Genomic DNA, 16,537 nt, shown 5'->3' on the forward strand with positions numbered 1-16,537 from the left:
GCAGGAACTGGAAAAAAAAAATTAAAAAAAGATTTCACCTAGTGGATTAACGGTTCGCCACTGCTATTACCTGCATAACCTCACAAGACAACAGACCAAAATGATCTGCAAGAAACAAGCTTAAAACAAGAAGAAAAGAGTCAATGTCGTAACATGGAAGACAGCAAGGCTTTCATAATTTACATCAACTGTGTTCGCTACCTCTGGACTTTTAAAAATCCCATTACACATCATACGTGTGCAGCAATCCTCTTTAAAATGCGGGATTGCCCAAATGGATATTTGAAAAGGGTCCTTAATTTTAGAACACAATGCTCCAAGATGCATTTTCCTATTGCAGAAAAAAAAGGCTCATTAACAAGCAGCAGCAATCTCTTTGCTACATGCCATATTTATTAATAAAGACTTCTGAGCAGTTCTTGTAATTAACACACTGTGACATAAATAAATATACAAATCCCTTTCCTAGACAGTTTTGATACACTTCACAGTGTTAAATTTCGAGCTCATTGTTGGAATGAAATATTCAAAACCAAACACAACCTCTGATCTGATAAACTGATAGCAACCGAGGAAGAGCTGGATTTGTTAATTTGATGAATTCCTGACCTGGATTCAAACCACATACAGTAAGTGATACGCAGAACCGCTGATTACCACTCATAATAAAAAAATACCAACAGCTTTGTTGAAAAAACTCACAATAACATTCATAGCCACCAATTCGTGTTTTGCTATAGTTAAAAGACTTAATTGTCTATGCAAGGTGCAATGAGAATTATTTTGGTGATGGGAATTTCTTGAGCATGCGTTACTAAACACCAAATGAAAGTCAGTTCTGGCTCTAATTTATCATCTTTAATCTGTTAAAATATAGGACCTGATACATGTTACTGCTGTTGGGTGGCTTAAATAGCTCAGATTCTAAGAAAAGAGCTCTTCTTATACAATTGCTATACAGAGTTTAGGGTATGTACAGGAAAAGCTGCTTGGGAATATAACAAATTATATTATCTACATATCTATTATCGACAGAATCGCTGTTATTAGGCCCGTGGTTGTAAGTTACTCTTCTCTTTCTCCATGTTCCCATCCCCCCAAGAGCAGATCACTTTCAGCGCCGTTATCGTCGGGCATATTAAATTTTCAGGATGCAGAGTTGAGGTTTCCAGGTCTCTATTTACCCCTTGAACTGTGTTTCTAGCTGAGCATTTTTACACTTGAAACGACAGAGCAAAGACATAGTAACGTTTCGCGTACCACAGCTACAGAGAAGCAGATTTGTAATCAACTCATGGTAATAGCAACAAAATTAATTAAAAAGAACCACCCTACACCTTCATTCATTAAAGATGTCCTAATGACATAGAAGGGATTTGCGTTACACATATTTCTACCTCTAAAATAGGCATTTTCTCACTGAAGAGATTGCGCAAGGCAGCAATTTCCCGTGCAAAATAATACTACCTCTAGCTTACCTGCTCCAGTGCTTAAGGGAGGAGTAAGGCACAGAAAGGAGGTACCGCTGCCTTTCAGCCGTGAAAAGCAGCAGATTTCATAGCTCATTAAAGCGTGGTGGCAGTTCTGTGATCAAGGCTTTACGGGAGCTTAAACAAAGCAATGCTGCTCTGGGGAAGCATCGTGCGAAACAAAGTCATCTTTCTGACGGCTCCTGCTTTTCAGCAAAGCTGAAAGAATACGGGGACTCTCCGGGAAAATGCTCACAAAGGAAAAATAGAAGGAATTTGAAAGAACCAGCCCAGCCATTGAATTCCCCGGCAGCAACAGAGTAGCACCTTCCAAAAAACAATAATAATAATAATAATAATAATTAAAAAAAAAAAATCACCCGCACGCCTCCTTACACCTTTCCTCGAACAAAGGCGGCTGCACAGCGGCAGGTAGCTACTCACATAGGGTGGGTTTTTTGGCTGTCCTCCCCGAGCATCCGCCTGCCGCGGATGGCACGAAGGAGCCAAGCGCCCGACGGAGCCAAGAACCGGCGCGGGTGGGCAACACAAAGCAGCCCGGACACAGGCACACCCCCACGCCCACGCCCCCACGCACACCCTCGCCTTCGGCACAGCAGCAGGCGGCCCCGCACGGCCAACGCTCCCGAAGGCGCGGCAGGGGCGGCCGAGGGCGGGCTGCCGGCGGCCTGCGCGCTGCGGCGGGGAGGGGGGTCCTACCTCCGCTCCCTCTCCGTGCTGCCAGAAGGGACGAGCCGGTGGCTCCGGGACCGGGGGGGGGCGGGGGGGGGAGAGGAGGCCGCCGCCCAGCCCGTCGGATGCCGCCCCCGCCCCATGGCGATACGGCCGCCGCTCACGGGCGCCCCGCAGCGCCGCGCCCCAGCCGGAGCCTCTCCCGCATCCCTGCCTTCACCCTCGAACTAGTTGCTCAGCTCCTTTTGTTGGGAAGGGAGGGGTGAGGCTGGATTTATCCGGATTCAGCTGGAGCCCGCTGATGTTCGCACCGTTTAGCCCCCACCCCACCGCAGCTCTGGCTGTGCCCCGCTCTGAACCCTAATTTGGTCCCATCTCCCAGTGAGACTAAAGACTTGAACCCACCAGCCGGCTAGCAGTATAACTAGACAAGTTTTTATCTCCTTCATTTAGTAAAATATGGGAGGAACTACAAGAAACAGAACAAAAATCAGCTGTCCCCCAACACAGCCTCCCTTCTTTCCCACGTCCTTAAATCTGGTATTTGTATCAGCTTTTCGGGGGCCCCACTCTTCCAATTCAGAATTCAGCTACCTGCGCCAAGGCTTTTACCAGTGGTGGACACCGTTTTCCTGACTTTCCCAAGGAGACCGCAGTGAAATGAGATGCTGCACTTGCTTCCATCCAGACTCCGCCAATTTTTGAACCATTATGTGGTTGATGACCTTCCACTGCTGAGAAAGAAGATGTGTTTTGCCAGCCAGCTCTCCAGATTCAGGTGCTCCCTGGACAAAAATGCCAGCTTTGGACTCTGCCAGGTCCTTAACTTTTTGTCCCAGTCAAAAGTGGCCCTTCTGCTGTTCTTAAGGGGAACTGGGCCTTATAGAAAAATAACACCCATGCTGGGTCGGACCAAACAGCCTTCTCACACTTTTTTTTTTGTCTCTGAGTGTGCCCAACACTGGATATTTTAAAGTAAGAATGTAAGTTTAGGCAACCATTTACTGATACTCTCTCATTCCTTATTGCAGCTCAGTGAATTGCTGAGTCAGAAGTGATATTTGTGCAAAAAAACCTAGCTATGCTACTGTGGAAGAAAAAATCAGTTAAATGCTAGAAATCACTTTGTCACCTGCAGTGTTCTATAGATGGCCAGTCATACAAGCCATGAGAGGTGCAGTCTGCTCCCTTTTTAGCCCCTCCATGACTAAAGCCATAGTATACGGGGCACAGATAAACCAGAAATTAAGTTCATGCACCAGATCTAGTATTTGGAGGGCTGTGAAGTATATTGACTGCTAGCTTTACATTAGCAATTACATATTTATACATTTATATCCAAAATATATGGATACAAACCACCTCAGTTACCAGAGCTAAATTCTGCGGCACTGCTTTGAAAGATTCAAGGGTTTTGCTGTGTTTTGCTTTGCTGCTATCACAGTATTTACACGTTTTTAGGCAGTAGAACTGGGTGGTACAGATAGAAAACTTCAAAAGTAGCCACCAGAGGTGAACCCAGCATTTGCCAATTCCTTCAGATTGGTCAAATTGCTCAATTACATCAGGTCTTTCTTGACAAAGGTCAATCTTTTCAGGAGAAAAGATTGAGAAGAGGAGAAAAGAGAGAGGAGAAAATAAGATGAAACAAGATCTATTTTTTTTTCTTAAGAACTGATGCTTTCTGGAAAGCGATGCAGTCACAAACCTCACTAGCAAAGTGATGTATGGGCTTCAGGAACATGTGGCTTTATTAGCCACTCACTTTGAGTTTAATTATTAGATGTATCTAGAATTTCTAAGGAGAAACACGAACTTGTAAGGCATGGGCCATGATCGCTAGAAAAGCCATGGACCCACTAGGTGGCACAAAGACACCATTTAAAAGCAAGGAGCAAGCCAGGGGCTGCCTGCCTCCTACTCAACATGTTTTATTTATGTATTTATGCAAGGCAATGGGCACAGATAAAGATTGCGCACGCAGCTGTAGTCCAGTAACCTACACATCTCTTTTCAAATAAAAACAAGCTCAGGTGTTTGCATTCAGGAAAATATGTCTGCCCCTGCTCCGCAGTATTAAAACCGAGGAGAAGAAGCTACTGACATTCTCATTTTTTTTCCCACTTTCTTCCATTTGCTATCGTGCCATTCTAGTTAGTTTAAGCAAACAGTCTAATTCCTGCACCATCACCTTGAAACGGTAAAGGACACACCACTGACAAACCTGGTGGAGCAACTCTGCTCAGATTATGCTGAGCTACCAGCGCGCAGAGGTGGGATAGGCAACTATGATGTGATAAATACCAAAATTCACCATCCACCTGAGCTCTAAGGTACGTAAACCTACTATTATGACCAAAAAATGGCAATATGATTGTTTTTAAACACCTTCATGGATGGGGACTCCACAACCTCTCTGGGCAGCCTGTTCCACTATGACCACTGTTATGGAAAAAAAAAAAAATATTCATATGTTTAAATGGAATTCCCTGTATTTCAATTTGCAGCTGTGGTCTTTTGTACTTACTTTGGGTACCAATGAGAATGGACTGTCTCGATCTTTTTGCTCCCACCCATCAGGTATTTATGTGCATGGAGATGTTCCCCCCCCCAAGCCTTCTCTTTTCAAGGCTGAACACCGCAGTTTGCTCAGCCTCTCCTCACGTGAGAAATGCTCCAACCCTTTAATCATCTTAGGGGCCCTTTGCTGGACTTGCCAAGAATGTCCATGTTCTATGGGGAACCTTACGGAAGACACTGCATTCAGGGAGTTGGTTATCTTGGGCAAGCCCGGTCTGCTCCACTGGGCTTGAGCAGCCTGTACATCAGCATGGGCAGCTGCCGTGCAGGGAACCTGCTGGCGTGCCCCACACGGCCGGTCCGTGCAACATGCTGGTGGATGTTGTGACAGCAATAACATTGCAGCCTGCCAGAAGATAGCGATAGGACGAGAGGAAATGGCCTCAAGTTGCACCAGGGGAGGTTTAGACTGGATATTAGGAAAAATTTCTTTACTGAAAGAGTGGTCAAACATTGGAACAGGCTGCGCAGGGCGGTGGTGGAGTCGCCATCACTGGAGGTGTTCAAAAAACCTGTAGACGTGGCACTTTGGGACGTGGTTTAGTGGGCATGGTGGTGTTGGCTTGACAGTTGGACTTGATGATCTTAGAGGTCTTTTCCAACCTTAATGATTCTGTGATTCTATGATAAGATGGATGGGGTTTTGCTTTTGTGGCTCACACAGTGCTGTCAACACACCAGTGCTTCAGCTCTTGCTGAGCAGTGCTTGCACAGCGTCAAGGCTTTCTCTCTTCCCCCATTGCCCAAGAAGGGCAATGAAACTGGAATGCCTGTACACATAAAGCTGAAAGACTAGGGTACCAAAACTGTACACAAGTGGTTTCTTACACTGTTACTGGGGAAAAAAAAAGAGCAAGTATAAAATTCTGTCCCAAAGAATGGTTTAAAAAACCCAAAATGTCTGTGGTCATATGGTTTCATATAGGAATAATAGCATTTGAATAGGTCAAGCTTGTCACCAATTTCTATGAGAAATATTTTAAACTGAAAGATTGAAGCTCTACTCTTTTTTTCAATTAGCATCACATGAGAATCTCAGTGTTTCTCAGATTCAGGGTGAGAAAAAATGAACAAATTGGATTTTCCAAGTGAACCCTAAAATTGCTTATTTAACTTCGGGTTAATTGTCTAAATTTTAGGGACATACTGTAAGACAAAACAAATTCTGAGAATTTCTTAAAAACACATTATGATAAGTTTAATTGAGCAGTTTAGGTTTTAATAGATTCACCAAAACTATCCTTTTATTCTCTCCAGATTCTTCTGCTTCTGACAATACCCTTTCTTTGTTCCATGCAGAAACAGCCCCACTGATTATCACTTCTCCTTTATTTTTTTTCTAATGTTATTCCTCCCCCATCCCCAACCACAGATAACAACAGAAGACAGACAACTTGAATATTTGGACTTTTCCCATGATTTAAGGTCTGCCCCGCTCTGCTTTCAGCTGACCCCTGAGGACTAAAACAGGTCATGAGGCTTCCACAATCTTTTGATCTTCCAGAAGGTGAGGACAGCACAGAAGGTTCCTGGAGCAGAGTCCAGGAGAGTCATTTTAATATCCCGACTCACATAAGGCTTGTTTCATACATGATGTATATGGTAGTCCACAGATTTAAATCTTCCACAAATTTGTGCTGTTTTTACACTTCATGAAATGAAACACTTCATTTTAAAGCAAAGTTGTATAAATATTACTTTTCTTTTATTCTAGTTGCTTACAAAAATGTATATAAAATAATAGTAACAGAAGGTGAAACGACAGCTTTACTATATTCTGAATATTAATAATGTCTTTCTTTTAGAAAACTGCACTGGCTTTGGTCACCAAAATGATACCGGTTTTATTATACCACATGTGCTCAAGGATCCAGTAGTTCTTCATAATTGATATTCAGGTAAAAATTACTATTTATCGAAGTGTTATGGTTTTAATTGTAATGTCCAAATATACTTTTTTTGGTAAGATAAAATACAGTATTTTCAATAAAATGGGACACTTGCTCTTTTTTTTTTAAATTCAGATTCCATTTTAAAAGGGTTTAATAAGATATTTAGAAGTCACCACTGACGACATCAAGAGCAGAACATGAGTTCTTTTCTTATTCTTACAGAACTGCTTCATCCTGAATACTTAACATCAGCATCAGTGGAAACTACTGACTTAATTACGAACAGTATTAATAGGTAAGTAACATTTAGAGATGATAATCTCCCCCTTCCTGTATCTGGCAAATGAGAGACCTATAAAGTAAAAGGTATGAGATGCATCCACTTTAAATAGACAATTCCTTCCAGTGGCTCAGAAGCCTAATGTGGTACAAGTATTTTCAGGTGGTTCTGAATGTGTGTTCTAAGTTGGTTTTAATTATTAAAATTTAATACCTATAGACACATATTAATAACAGAACTGGCTAAATACAATATATGAAAAATATATCTACAATTGCAGCAGCAAATATTGATCTGTAAAGGAGACAATATTTCCAGTTAACGCAATATTCTTTATAATTTCTATCTGTAACAATATTAGCGCAAAATAGACAAAATCTAAAAGCAAAAGAAAAAAAAATTTTTTTTGTGTCATTTAATATGTTGTTTACACCTTTGTCCTGCTTTTGGCTGGGGTAGAGTTAATTTTCTTCCTCGTAGCTCGTATAGTGCTGTATTTTGGATTTAGGGTGAGAATAATGTTGGTGACACACTGATGTTTTAGTTGTTGCTAAGCTGTGTTTACACTAAGCCAAGGACTTCAGCTTCTCCCACCACCCTGCTGGCGAGGAGGCTGGGAGGTGGCACAGCCAGGGCAGCTGAACCCAACTGGCCAAAGGGCTATTCCATACCATATGATGTCATGCACAGCATATAAACTAGGGGGAAAGCTGGCCAGGGGCCACTGCTTGGGAACTGGCTGGGCATTGGTCAGTGAGTGGTGAGCAACTGCACTGTGTTGTTTTGTGTATTATTATTATTGTTGTTGTTGTTGTTGTTGTCATAATCATCACTATTATTGTTATTATCCCTTCCTTTTGTGTCCTGTTAAGCTGTCTTTATCTCAACCCACAAATTTTACCTTTTTTTTCCCCCTCCCAATTCTCTCCTCTTCCCACGCAGAGGGGGGGAGCGACCAAACAGCTGTGTGGCGTTTAGCTGCCTGCGGGTTAAACTCAACAACCTTAGAGATGCTTGTCATGTTAGCTGGTAATCACAGGGGTTTTACTCAACATTAGGCAAGCAGAACACTATCTGTTGGCCAGTGCAAGGACATACAACAATACATCCTCCCACTTCTAGTCTTCATGACATCATGTCAACCTGAATGGCATGTAATTACTAGAAAACTCTATGTTCTTGAATAGAAGAATGATTGGATACAATTAGCTGTATAGATGGACTTTAAGAGCGTATCATGAGACTGTGATTGCTAATCACATCTTACTTCATAGCCTAAATTTGCAATGCTCCTCTGATAAATACACCAGATATTTTAAAGATTAGTTCCCACTGCATTTACCTAATATGTGTGTCACAACATAAAGGCCTGTGTCACCTTCTCCAACAGCTTGAGCTCAACTGTGTGAAGGATTCCAAGTTTTGTTCCGATCCTTTAAAGCCAAAATTTGAAAAAAACCTCCACATAGGATTAAAAAATTTGAATATAAAATACTTTCAAATTAATTTTATAATATTTGAAGGATTTCAATACATATTTACAAATACAATTTTTCCTTTTAACTTTTTATTTAATATTGGGATAGTATTTAAAATGCAGTTTCACACAAAGATTAAACAAAAGGATATGAGTAGTCATTAGATGACAAAAACATTAAAAAGAATAACTTTTTTTATTATGAAAAGGTACAGCAAACAAAATGCATTCACAAAATAATAATCAATACTTTTAAATACCATAAAGACTTACATGTAAACAGTTGTTAAAACACTTGTTAAAAGCCCAAACATAGCAAATTGTCATGAGTATGAAACATACACTGGCTCAGCATTTTTAAGCCAATCATGTATGTTATTCTCCTATGTTAGCTTACACTAAGATGAACAAACTTCTGTAACCATATGAGATAGACAAACAGAAATAAAATAGTAAATGAAAACAAGAGATTGTCACATCAAGTACTCGTTTCCTTCTTATAAGTATTATGTTTGCAAAATAGTAGCAAAACTTGGCCAGCCTTGATACAAAACCCATCAAACAGCCAGCAAAAACTTAGTCATTCCTGCCAGTTGGGAAAGTAGAATTTTGCAAAGTTAATTACTTCACAGGTGCTCAGAAATTTCAAAGGTAATCACTGATTTGACGAAAAGAGGTAGAATATACATCAGCCTTCATAATTTTCAAAAAAAAGTCCTTGCAACAAGGTAATGCCTCAGTTGCTTAAGAACCGGTTATTCCTTGAAGCTCACATTTCTGGTGGAGAAATAAAAAAAATTTAAAATAACACTATCTATTATATTCTACTAATGAAAATTAGGATAAAAAGTAATAACTAGATTTAACCTCCTCATATTCTCTTCTGTTATACCTGAATATCAACTATTAGCATATTATTTAAAACTCTACATTCAGTTCATTGACTTATGACTCTAATGCTTAACTAAGTAAATGTGAGATGAGCAGGAAGAGATAATTTCTTGAGAACATTAATTCAGATTAGAGAAAAAGAAAGAAGAAAGTTGTAACACTACAGAACAGTAATTGCAGAGTACACTTTACTGTGGTAAGGTGCCAGGAAGAAATAAATAAGTAGGGTGAAAGATGGTGACAGTAACAGAGAGATCTTTTTCATATAACAATCCAATGATAGGTTTAAAAAGCAAGATAGTAAAAAATTAAACTGCATATGAAAATTCAGTTGTTAAAAAACACTTTCTTTAAAAATACATACTTCATGAAAATGGGATATTTTCTGATAAGATATGGTACAGAGCTGTCATTGTTAAAACTAAGTACACAAATAGTAGGATAAAAATAGTTCATTACATGGTATTCTTCAAGTATAGCAACTGGACTATTTTTATTGTGCTTGGGACTCACTGTAAAACAAGGAAGACTAAAGACAATTCTCTACTGATGCTACTAATTCTCAGAAATATATTATCTATCATTATCTCAATCAAAATGTTGATTTGCAATTACATAGGGTCTGCCTAATGGCTCACCAGTAAAGCAAAAGTCATAACTGCTATTTCATCCCCACTATCAATATCTCATTTGCTACAGTTTCCTCTTTTTGCTTTGTCCAAAAACTCACAGAAGAAAAGAAAAATTGCTGACAATGTGATCGTGCCATGCCTACCTCAGTTCTCAGGAAACCTGTGTTTTGTTAACAAAAGTAAGCTTAAGAACAAGCCATATGTATTTACCAACAAAAATAAAGTTCAAAATCTTATCAGTTTCAAATTCTTGGAGTTTAGGAGTTAGAATGTTTCTTGGAGTTTAGGAGTTAGACAGTTAGATTCATGAGCTGTTATAGTCTACTATAGAGCTGTTAAGAGCATACACATTTCCTAAAACAATCACTGTTTATCTCTCCCTGTCCTTCCACTATTCACTGCAATTTATTGTGCAGCACAGGACAGACAGGATATAAATTCAATCATCTGTAGCATGTAACAAACATCATCTAAAGCAACAGTGATCTCAAAAAAATGCCAGTGAAAATGAACAGGTGAGAAGTTGATTTTGATTTCTCTCTTACAGGCTCTAGTGACCACCATCTTAGACATTCGTAGCATTCAAGCTCTAACAATGAAAAATGCATTAATTATTTTTATGCACTTGTTTTGTAGACAGTTTCATCTAATGTGTAGGGTTCAAGTGCATTTTAGTTGGACTCTCTCCTATGGAGTGTTTTCCCTTCATTGCTGTACTTGAGAGAATTTCATGGCATTTCTCTTAACTTGCACCATTGGTTGTTTGGAGGTAACTATTAACAATAATATAATGTCAATATATATTTGGATATAATTAATGGCAATAATAAGCAGGCAATATATATTCGGAAGCTGTTAGCTGGTGCAAGACCATTAACAAAACCAGGAACGGGAATCCATTAGTTTATATGGTCTTTGGAGAGCACTTTGCATCTATCATTTCCAATCAATATTTTATAGTAGGAGAGTCAACAAAAGGAGAACTTAGCACCAACTAAAGGGTGTAAGAATTTAATATAATTTAAAAAGTATTATTTAGAAACAGCTTAAACCTAACCCTCAAACAGAAACAATCTGCTAAAAATCAAATCGCTTACTTTTCAGCTGCTGCTTGATCAGTTGTCCTTACAATAGTACGTTCTGGAGAATGTGAGGGAGACCTTAATGTTGAACTGAGAGGAGGTGAGGCACGTAATGATGATGTGGAGAGACCATGACGACGCATTTCCTGAATTGCACGCTCTCTACCAACAGATAGCAATTTCAGTTACATAACACTTTGGTACTGCAGGATGTTAAAGAAAGAAAACTTAACTTTTTTTCCCATATTTTTACTTGGTGATTTTCACAATACTTTGCAAAGAGCCTTGTTTTCTTGTAATGTCACTCAACTTTCTTCTTGTTTCCATGAGAAGGGATTTTTTTTTTTAGATGCAATGGTAAACTCACAAAATTTACAAGAGAATGCAGAAACTGTAGATTTTTTTTTCTTTTTTTCGGTTTTCAGTTTTCAAGATTTTGCATGATAATAGGAACACAATTTTCCGTAAAGTTCCTCAGTATTGAAAAAAGCAACAGTTTTAAAAGTGAGAAAGAAGAAATGAGAAGGATCACCTCACTGAAAAAAACAGCATCTTACCGTTCAAAGCGTTCAGTTGTCAGTTGCCTTTTTAAAACATCGCAGTCAGTCTGCAGCTGTGCAACTTTACTTCGAAGTATGGGAACCTCTCTATTATAGCCGCTTCTAAAAAAAAATCATGAGAAGCAACGAAGTTTTCTTTGAACACTGTCAGCTAAGAGCTTAGACAATTAGAGCAAGATAAAACAAAAATAGATACTGAACATGTTGTTTCACACAGACCCAATCAAAGACAAATTAGAAGCAGCAAGAACCAAGTGAATGCAACAGAACATTTCTGGAAGAAGCTAAGGTGAGAAAGAAGTGAGAAGCTGGCAAGCCTTTCACTACAACCTTACTACAACAATACATCACGTTCTTTTTCAGACAAAGGTAAACACAAACACATTTTATAAAAACAGACAAAACAAATAATTAATTTATTCATTTACTATCCTCTGTTGCAATGTGAGATGGTTTTTATGTGTACACTTAAAAAAGAAGAAAAAAGCAGTGACTATCCACAAAAAACACAAACATAACAGATATGGCTTCAGTAAAAATTATATCAAGTAGGCTGGAAGTGTCTGGCTAGAAATGAACACAACTGAATCAAATCTAAGTAAAAGCTGTATTAATGCAAGCTCAGATCAGCAAAACCCAGAGTCTGAAAGCTTGTCAATGACACCCTTGGTCTTTAGGCCCAACTGTTTCAACTGCAAGAATCAAAATGAAAAGCAGCCTTGAAAATCTTAAGTAACATAATTAAATATTCTTCTCAGCAAATTATTAGCTTGGACAACAACTCAATGCTTGTTTGCAAAACACCATTAATTGCATTATAAAGCAAGTTAAAAAAAAAAAAAAAGATCATTGAGTGTAAAATAAACCAGAATCTAGACAACAATGTTATTCCATAGTCTTCAAAGCCAATATGAGGTGGAGCGCTCAAAAGTAACTTCCGGAGAAGCAAAGATGTACTAGTTTATTACTAAAGCACTGGACTTGAATTCTGAAAAACCAGTTCCACTCCTAGCTCGGTCACAGGCTTCCTGTCTGGCACCCGCTGGTCTCTGACTCCAGGAAGATGCAAACTACTCAAGAGATTTCATCCAAAAAGAACCGCAGAATATTTTTTCCTGTGTTCCCTATTCATCAGTAAAATTCCTAGAATGGTATCTTGATCCAGTATGTTGAGAACAGATGCAGAAGACAAGAGGACCAGCTTTCGATGATATCTTATTCTAAGTCCTTCAGAGACAGGCATATGCTTTCAGGATGGTGGTAAGAATTCAGGGCCCAATATCATTATTGTAAAATAAAGAAAGAAAGCAAACAGTTTTGTGAGTTCTGAGGTTATTCCATGTCAATGACATTTAAACAAAATTAAGATCATGAAGTGAACCACTCAAAAATTAAGAAATATTTTACTTTGGCACCTCTATGCACAGTAAACATCATATAAGAATACATGATGATGCACTATTTTTTCACAGGACATCTGGCTCTTTCACAGTAGATACAGATAGCTCCTAACAAGTAGTCAATGTTCTCTGTTTATTTAATACTTAATCACGGTAGAACCTCAAGATCTCATTTACTGTACTATCACCCAAATAGCATTCTGAATAACACAACTATTTACCCTTCATAGAGCTCAAAATTACAGCACTGGAGAACTTCACAAGCTGAACTTAATTTTGAGAATCCTTCTAAAGTTAGAGGTTGTATTAGTACCATTTAAGAAATAGAGTGGAAGCACAGGCACAATAAGGCCAAAACTGTAAATAATGCTAAAAAATATTGACACATGATTTTTGTCAGTTAAACTGAAATTTTGCCAAGTCAAATGAATTTTTATATTTCATAAGACAAATATAATTGTCACATACTTCAGTCACAGCTGTATTTAAAGTCTCTGTTCTTTAGACTGCAACTACTACAAACTGTACAGTAGAAAATAAGGTATATACAACTAGTTCTCACACCTGAACATTTGCCTAGCAACATGCAGAACCTTTGAGATAAATGGAGGAAAACAATAGAATAGCCACTGTTCCTCCAAGAGAACGTTTTCATTCTTTGTGCAATATCCCTTCCCTTAACGATGCAAGTACTGACAATTGAACAAACAAGAAAGGAACCCTACAATGTGTGTGGAATAAAAATTGTGAAAAAATTACTATGAAGTTATTTAAACAGAGATTTATAATGTTTGTACACAAAGAAGCTAAATTACAGGAAAACCTCCTTCTTTCCTTTTTTTTTTTTTTTTAACTTTCATATTTAATGAATTTCATAGTTAGGACATTCCGTTAGTTTATGTTCTTTGTATGCAATTAACTTTTTTCCCCCCAAGTAAACAAAACTCAGCAATTCTAAAACATGAAGGAGTGAGTTGCACTGGGGCAATTAATAGTGTTGTCACCTACGGATTCATTGAGATCACTGCTACTTGAGGTGGACCATCATCAGTGCTAAGTTGTAGCCTTTACGTAAATAAACCAAAAGCATTTCTCTTGCACATTTACAGCACCAAGTTACAAATAGCTTTTATCTGTTTAGGTATGCTATATTCTGTATCTCATAGGGAAGCATTATCTATCCTTTTACCTTCTATATATTTCCTTTCACACCCTACCTCAGTGTTCACTGTTTTTCTTTTTCTGAAATTCTACTTAGACTTTACTCTTCACCACCATCTACATGCAGCTGCTACTCCTCCTTCTTGCTATTTAATGCAGAGACACCACTACAGTCACTGGCTAATGTATCCCTATGGGAATTATCATGTCATGATGACACGTACCACAGAAACTTCAAATTCCCTGCCCTATATCATGAAGAAACGTTTTTAAATCCCCGACTTCTATCATACGTTAATTTCATGTACACAAAATATCCCCTCCTTAACTTCAGTGTTCAAAACAGATTAGTCTTTCTTCTGTAAGAGTGCTAAAAAGTTATTTCTACTCTAGGCAGATGCACAGCATAAAAAGTTGCAGTTAGCTGTAATTTAAAGTGCTGGCCACAGTTAGTGTAGGTGTCAGGTTCCGTTCCATTTGTATTTCAAAAGAACAATAAATGATACAGGACTTTTTCCTTAACAGTTAATATTAACAGCAGCAAAAGTACTTTTGCTTTTTTAGAGCGCAATGACTTCACTATTTATTATGTAAGTGATTCTTACTTTAATCAAAGTAAGGACAACAGGCCTCTTCAGTAGGTAAGCAATTCACATTTGCCACGGATTTAAACTAATTAGTATTTTTTGCGAGCAGTACACATATGTTAAAATTTTACTTTCAATTTGCTTTCAGATGCTTGATAAATCCACATTGTTCTAAAGGAGTTAGGACTTCAGAATACTCTCCAATGTAAGAACATAAAGCATAGCTCAAGACTAAGAAAATTTGTGTTCTCTTAATAATTAAACTCATAGTTAAACTCTTCAAAGACAAATAAAAATATGACATTTTGCTTGAAAAGCAGAGTTCAGTTAGATTGCTTCCTGAAGCTAAGAAGAAAATCAGAGAGATTTTCTGTGAGAGGTGGTTATTTATTTTGAGAATTGATACACCCTGATGCAAAGGTTAAATAACCAAATCATACTGCAATGCATACATACATTTATAGAGGTACTCAACAGCTAAAAAAATTCACAAATTATCATGGGTTGCCTGGTTCTGTAGTGGAAAGAATGTCCAGTAATGTCTGCAACAGATCAGCTACCTTGGCATTGGGTAGTTATGTCTACTAAGAGGCTTCAGAAGGGAAGGATTTTCATGATTGCACTGAAAAAATGAGAGAGTTATATCAGACAAGTGAACTTCAGGAAAGGTATCACCTCCTGCGCCTGACTGATGTGAGAAAGAGTCATAAGCAGCAGAGAAAGAGAAGCAGACTTTCTGGAGTCAGACTGGGGACAAATCCAGAGAGAAACTGCATGCTTATTCTCAAGACTCTAAAAACTCAGCAGGGTGTTCCTTCCTTTAAGTGTAGATTTCCTTTGGAACTCCCAAGTTTACTGCTTGTGCTAAACTGATGTCCACCAGAGTGCTGATTAATGAAAGTGATACGAAAGATCTGCAAAGAAACTTTTAAGTAAACAATGCCACGAAAGACCAAAAGACATTGCTGCAAAAATCTGCCTAGCCATATTGAACATCAACAATTTGACTACTTTGCGAAGAAGTGTTGTCACACAGAAAAAGTTTCTTTGTAAACCACATAACATGTACATACACTTGTTAAAACTTACAGTTTGCTCTCGGCGAGTGTGAGCTTGTCTTTCAATAACTGAATTTCAGAATCTTTCTCACGAGATGTTAAATGGTTCTGAAATTCTTTGTCTCTACTAGTAGCCAGCAATGTTTCAAGATTCTGAACTGTAAGTCTCTCACTGGATAACTGCTTTTTCAGCAATTCTGCTTCTGATTTTATATCTTCTAATTCACCTAGAACCTAGGGCACAAATTTTATATATTATTAGTACACTGGTTTACAAACACACAGAGTTCTCTTTCATGAAGAGTTGTTATAAAAACTGAAATGATTGGAAGTTTCATGAAAATTAATAGAAAACTGAGCTCACAAATTCAAGCCTACAATTATTTAAGACTATATGTAGTTAAAAACTATTCAAGCTGTACATCTGTCAAATGTTTTACCGGGAGCTGGATTACCGAGTGCTGGAAATGCTTAGGTAAGTACCCAGAATACTCATTGGCTTTTAACAGCAGTAGGCTTTGCACAAGTACAAAAATAGTACTTACTATATGTCATTCTGTTCCAACTAGGGCAGCTCACAATTACCTTCTTGGCTTTTGCTGAAAATCATAGAATCATAGAATCTTTGGGTTGGAAGGGACCTTTGAAGATCATCTAGTCCAACCCCCCTGCAGTGAGCAGGCACATCTTCAACTAGATCAGGTTGCTCAGGGCCTCATCCAACCTGACCTTGAATGTTTCCAGGAATGGGGAATGGAAAATGTAGGAATGCTTG

At 38.4% G+C, this 16,537-nt stretch overlaps 1 protein-coding gene across 1 annotated transcript in view; it reads right to left on the reverse strand.

The window, feature by feature from the left end:
* Positions 1-8,798: 8,798 nt before the first annotated feature.
* CEP135 (centrosomal protein 135) overlaps positions 8,799-16,537 on the reverse strand; it is a gene marked incomplete at its 5' end in the record, with an annotated part of 35,018 nt that continues 27,279 nt past the window's right edge. The window contains 4 exons of the mRNA XM_081999375.1: positions 8,799-9,168; positions 11,012-11,158; positions 11,554-11,658; positions 15,794-15,996. Of these exons, the coding sequence (XP_081855501.1) occupies positions 9,147-9,168; positions 11,012-11,158; positions 11,554-11,658; positions 15,794-15,996 (477 nt within the window). The 3' untranslated portion in view covers positions 8,799-9,146. The remainder of the gene's footprint in view (positions 9,169-11,011; positions 11,159-11,553; positions 11,659-15,793; positions 15,997-16,537) is intronic.

The sequence above is a fragment of the Phaethon aethereus genome (assembly GCF_964289735.1).
Source record: "Phaethon aethereus genome assembly, chromosome: 4".
Taxonomy (NCBI): Eukaryota; Metazoa; Chordata; class Aves; order Phaethontiformes; family Phaethontidae; genus Phaethon; species Phaethon aethereus.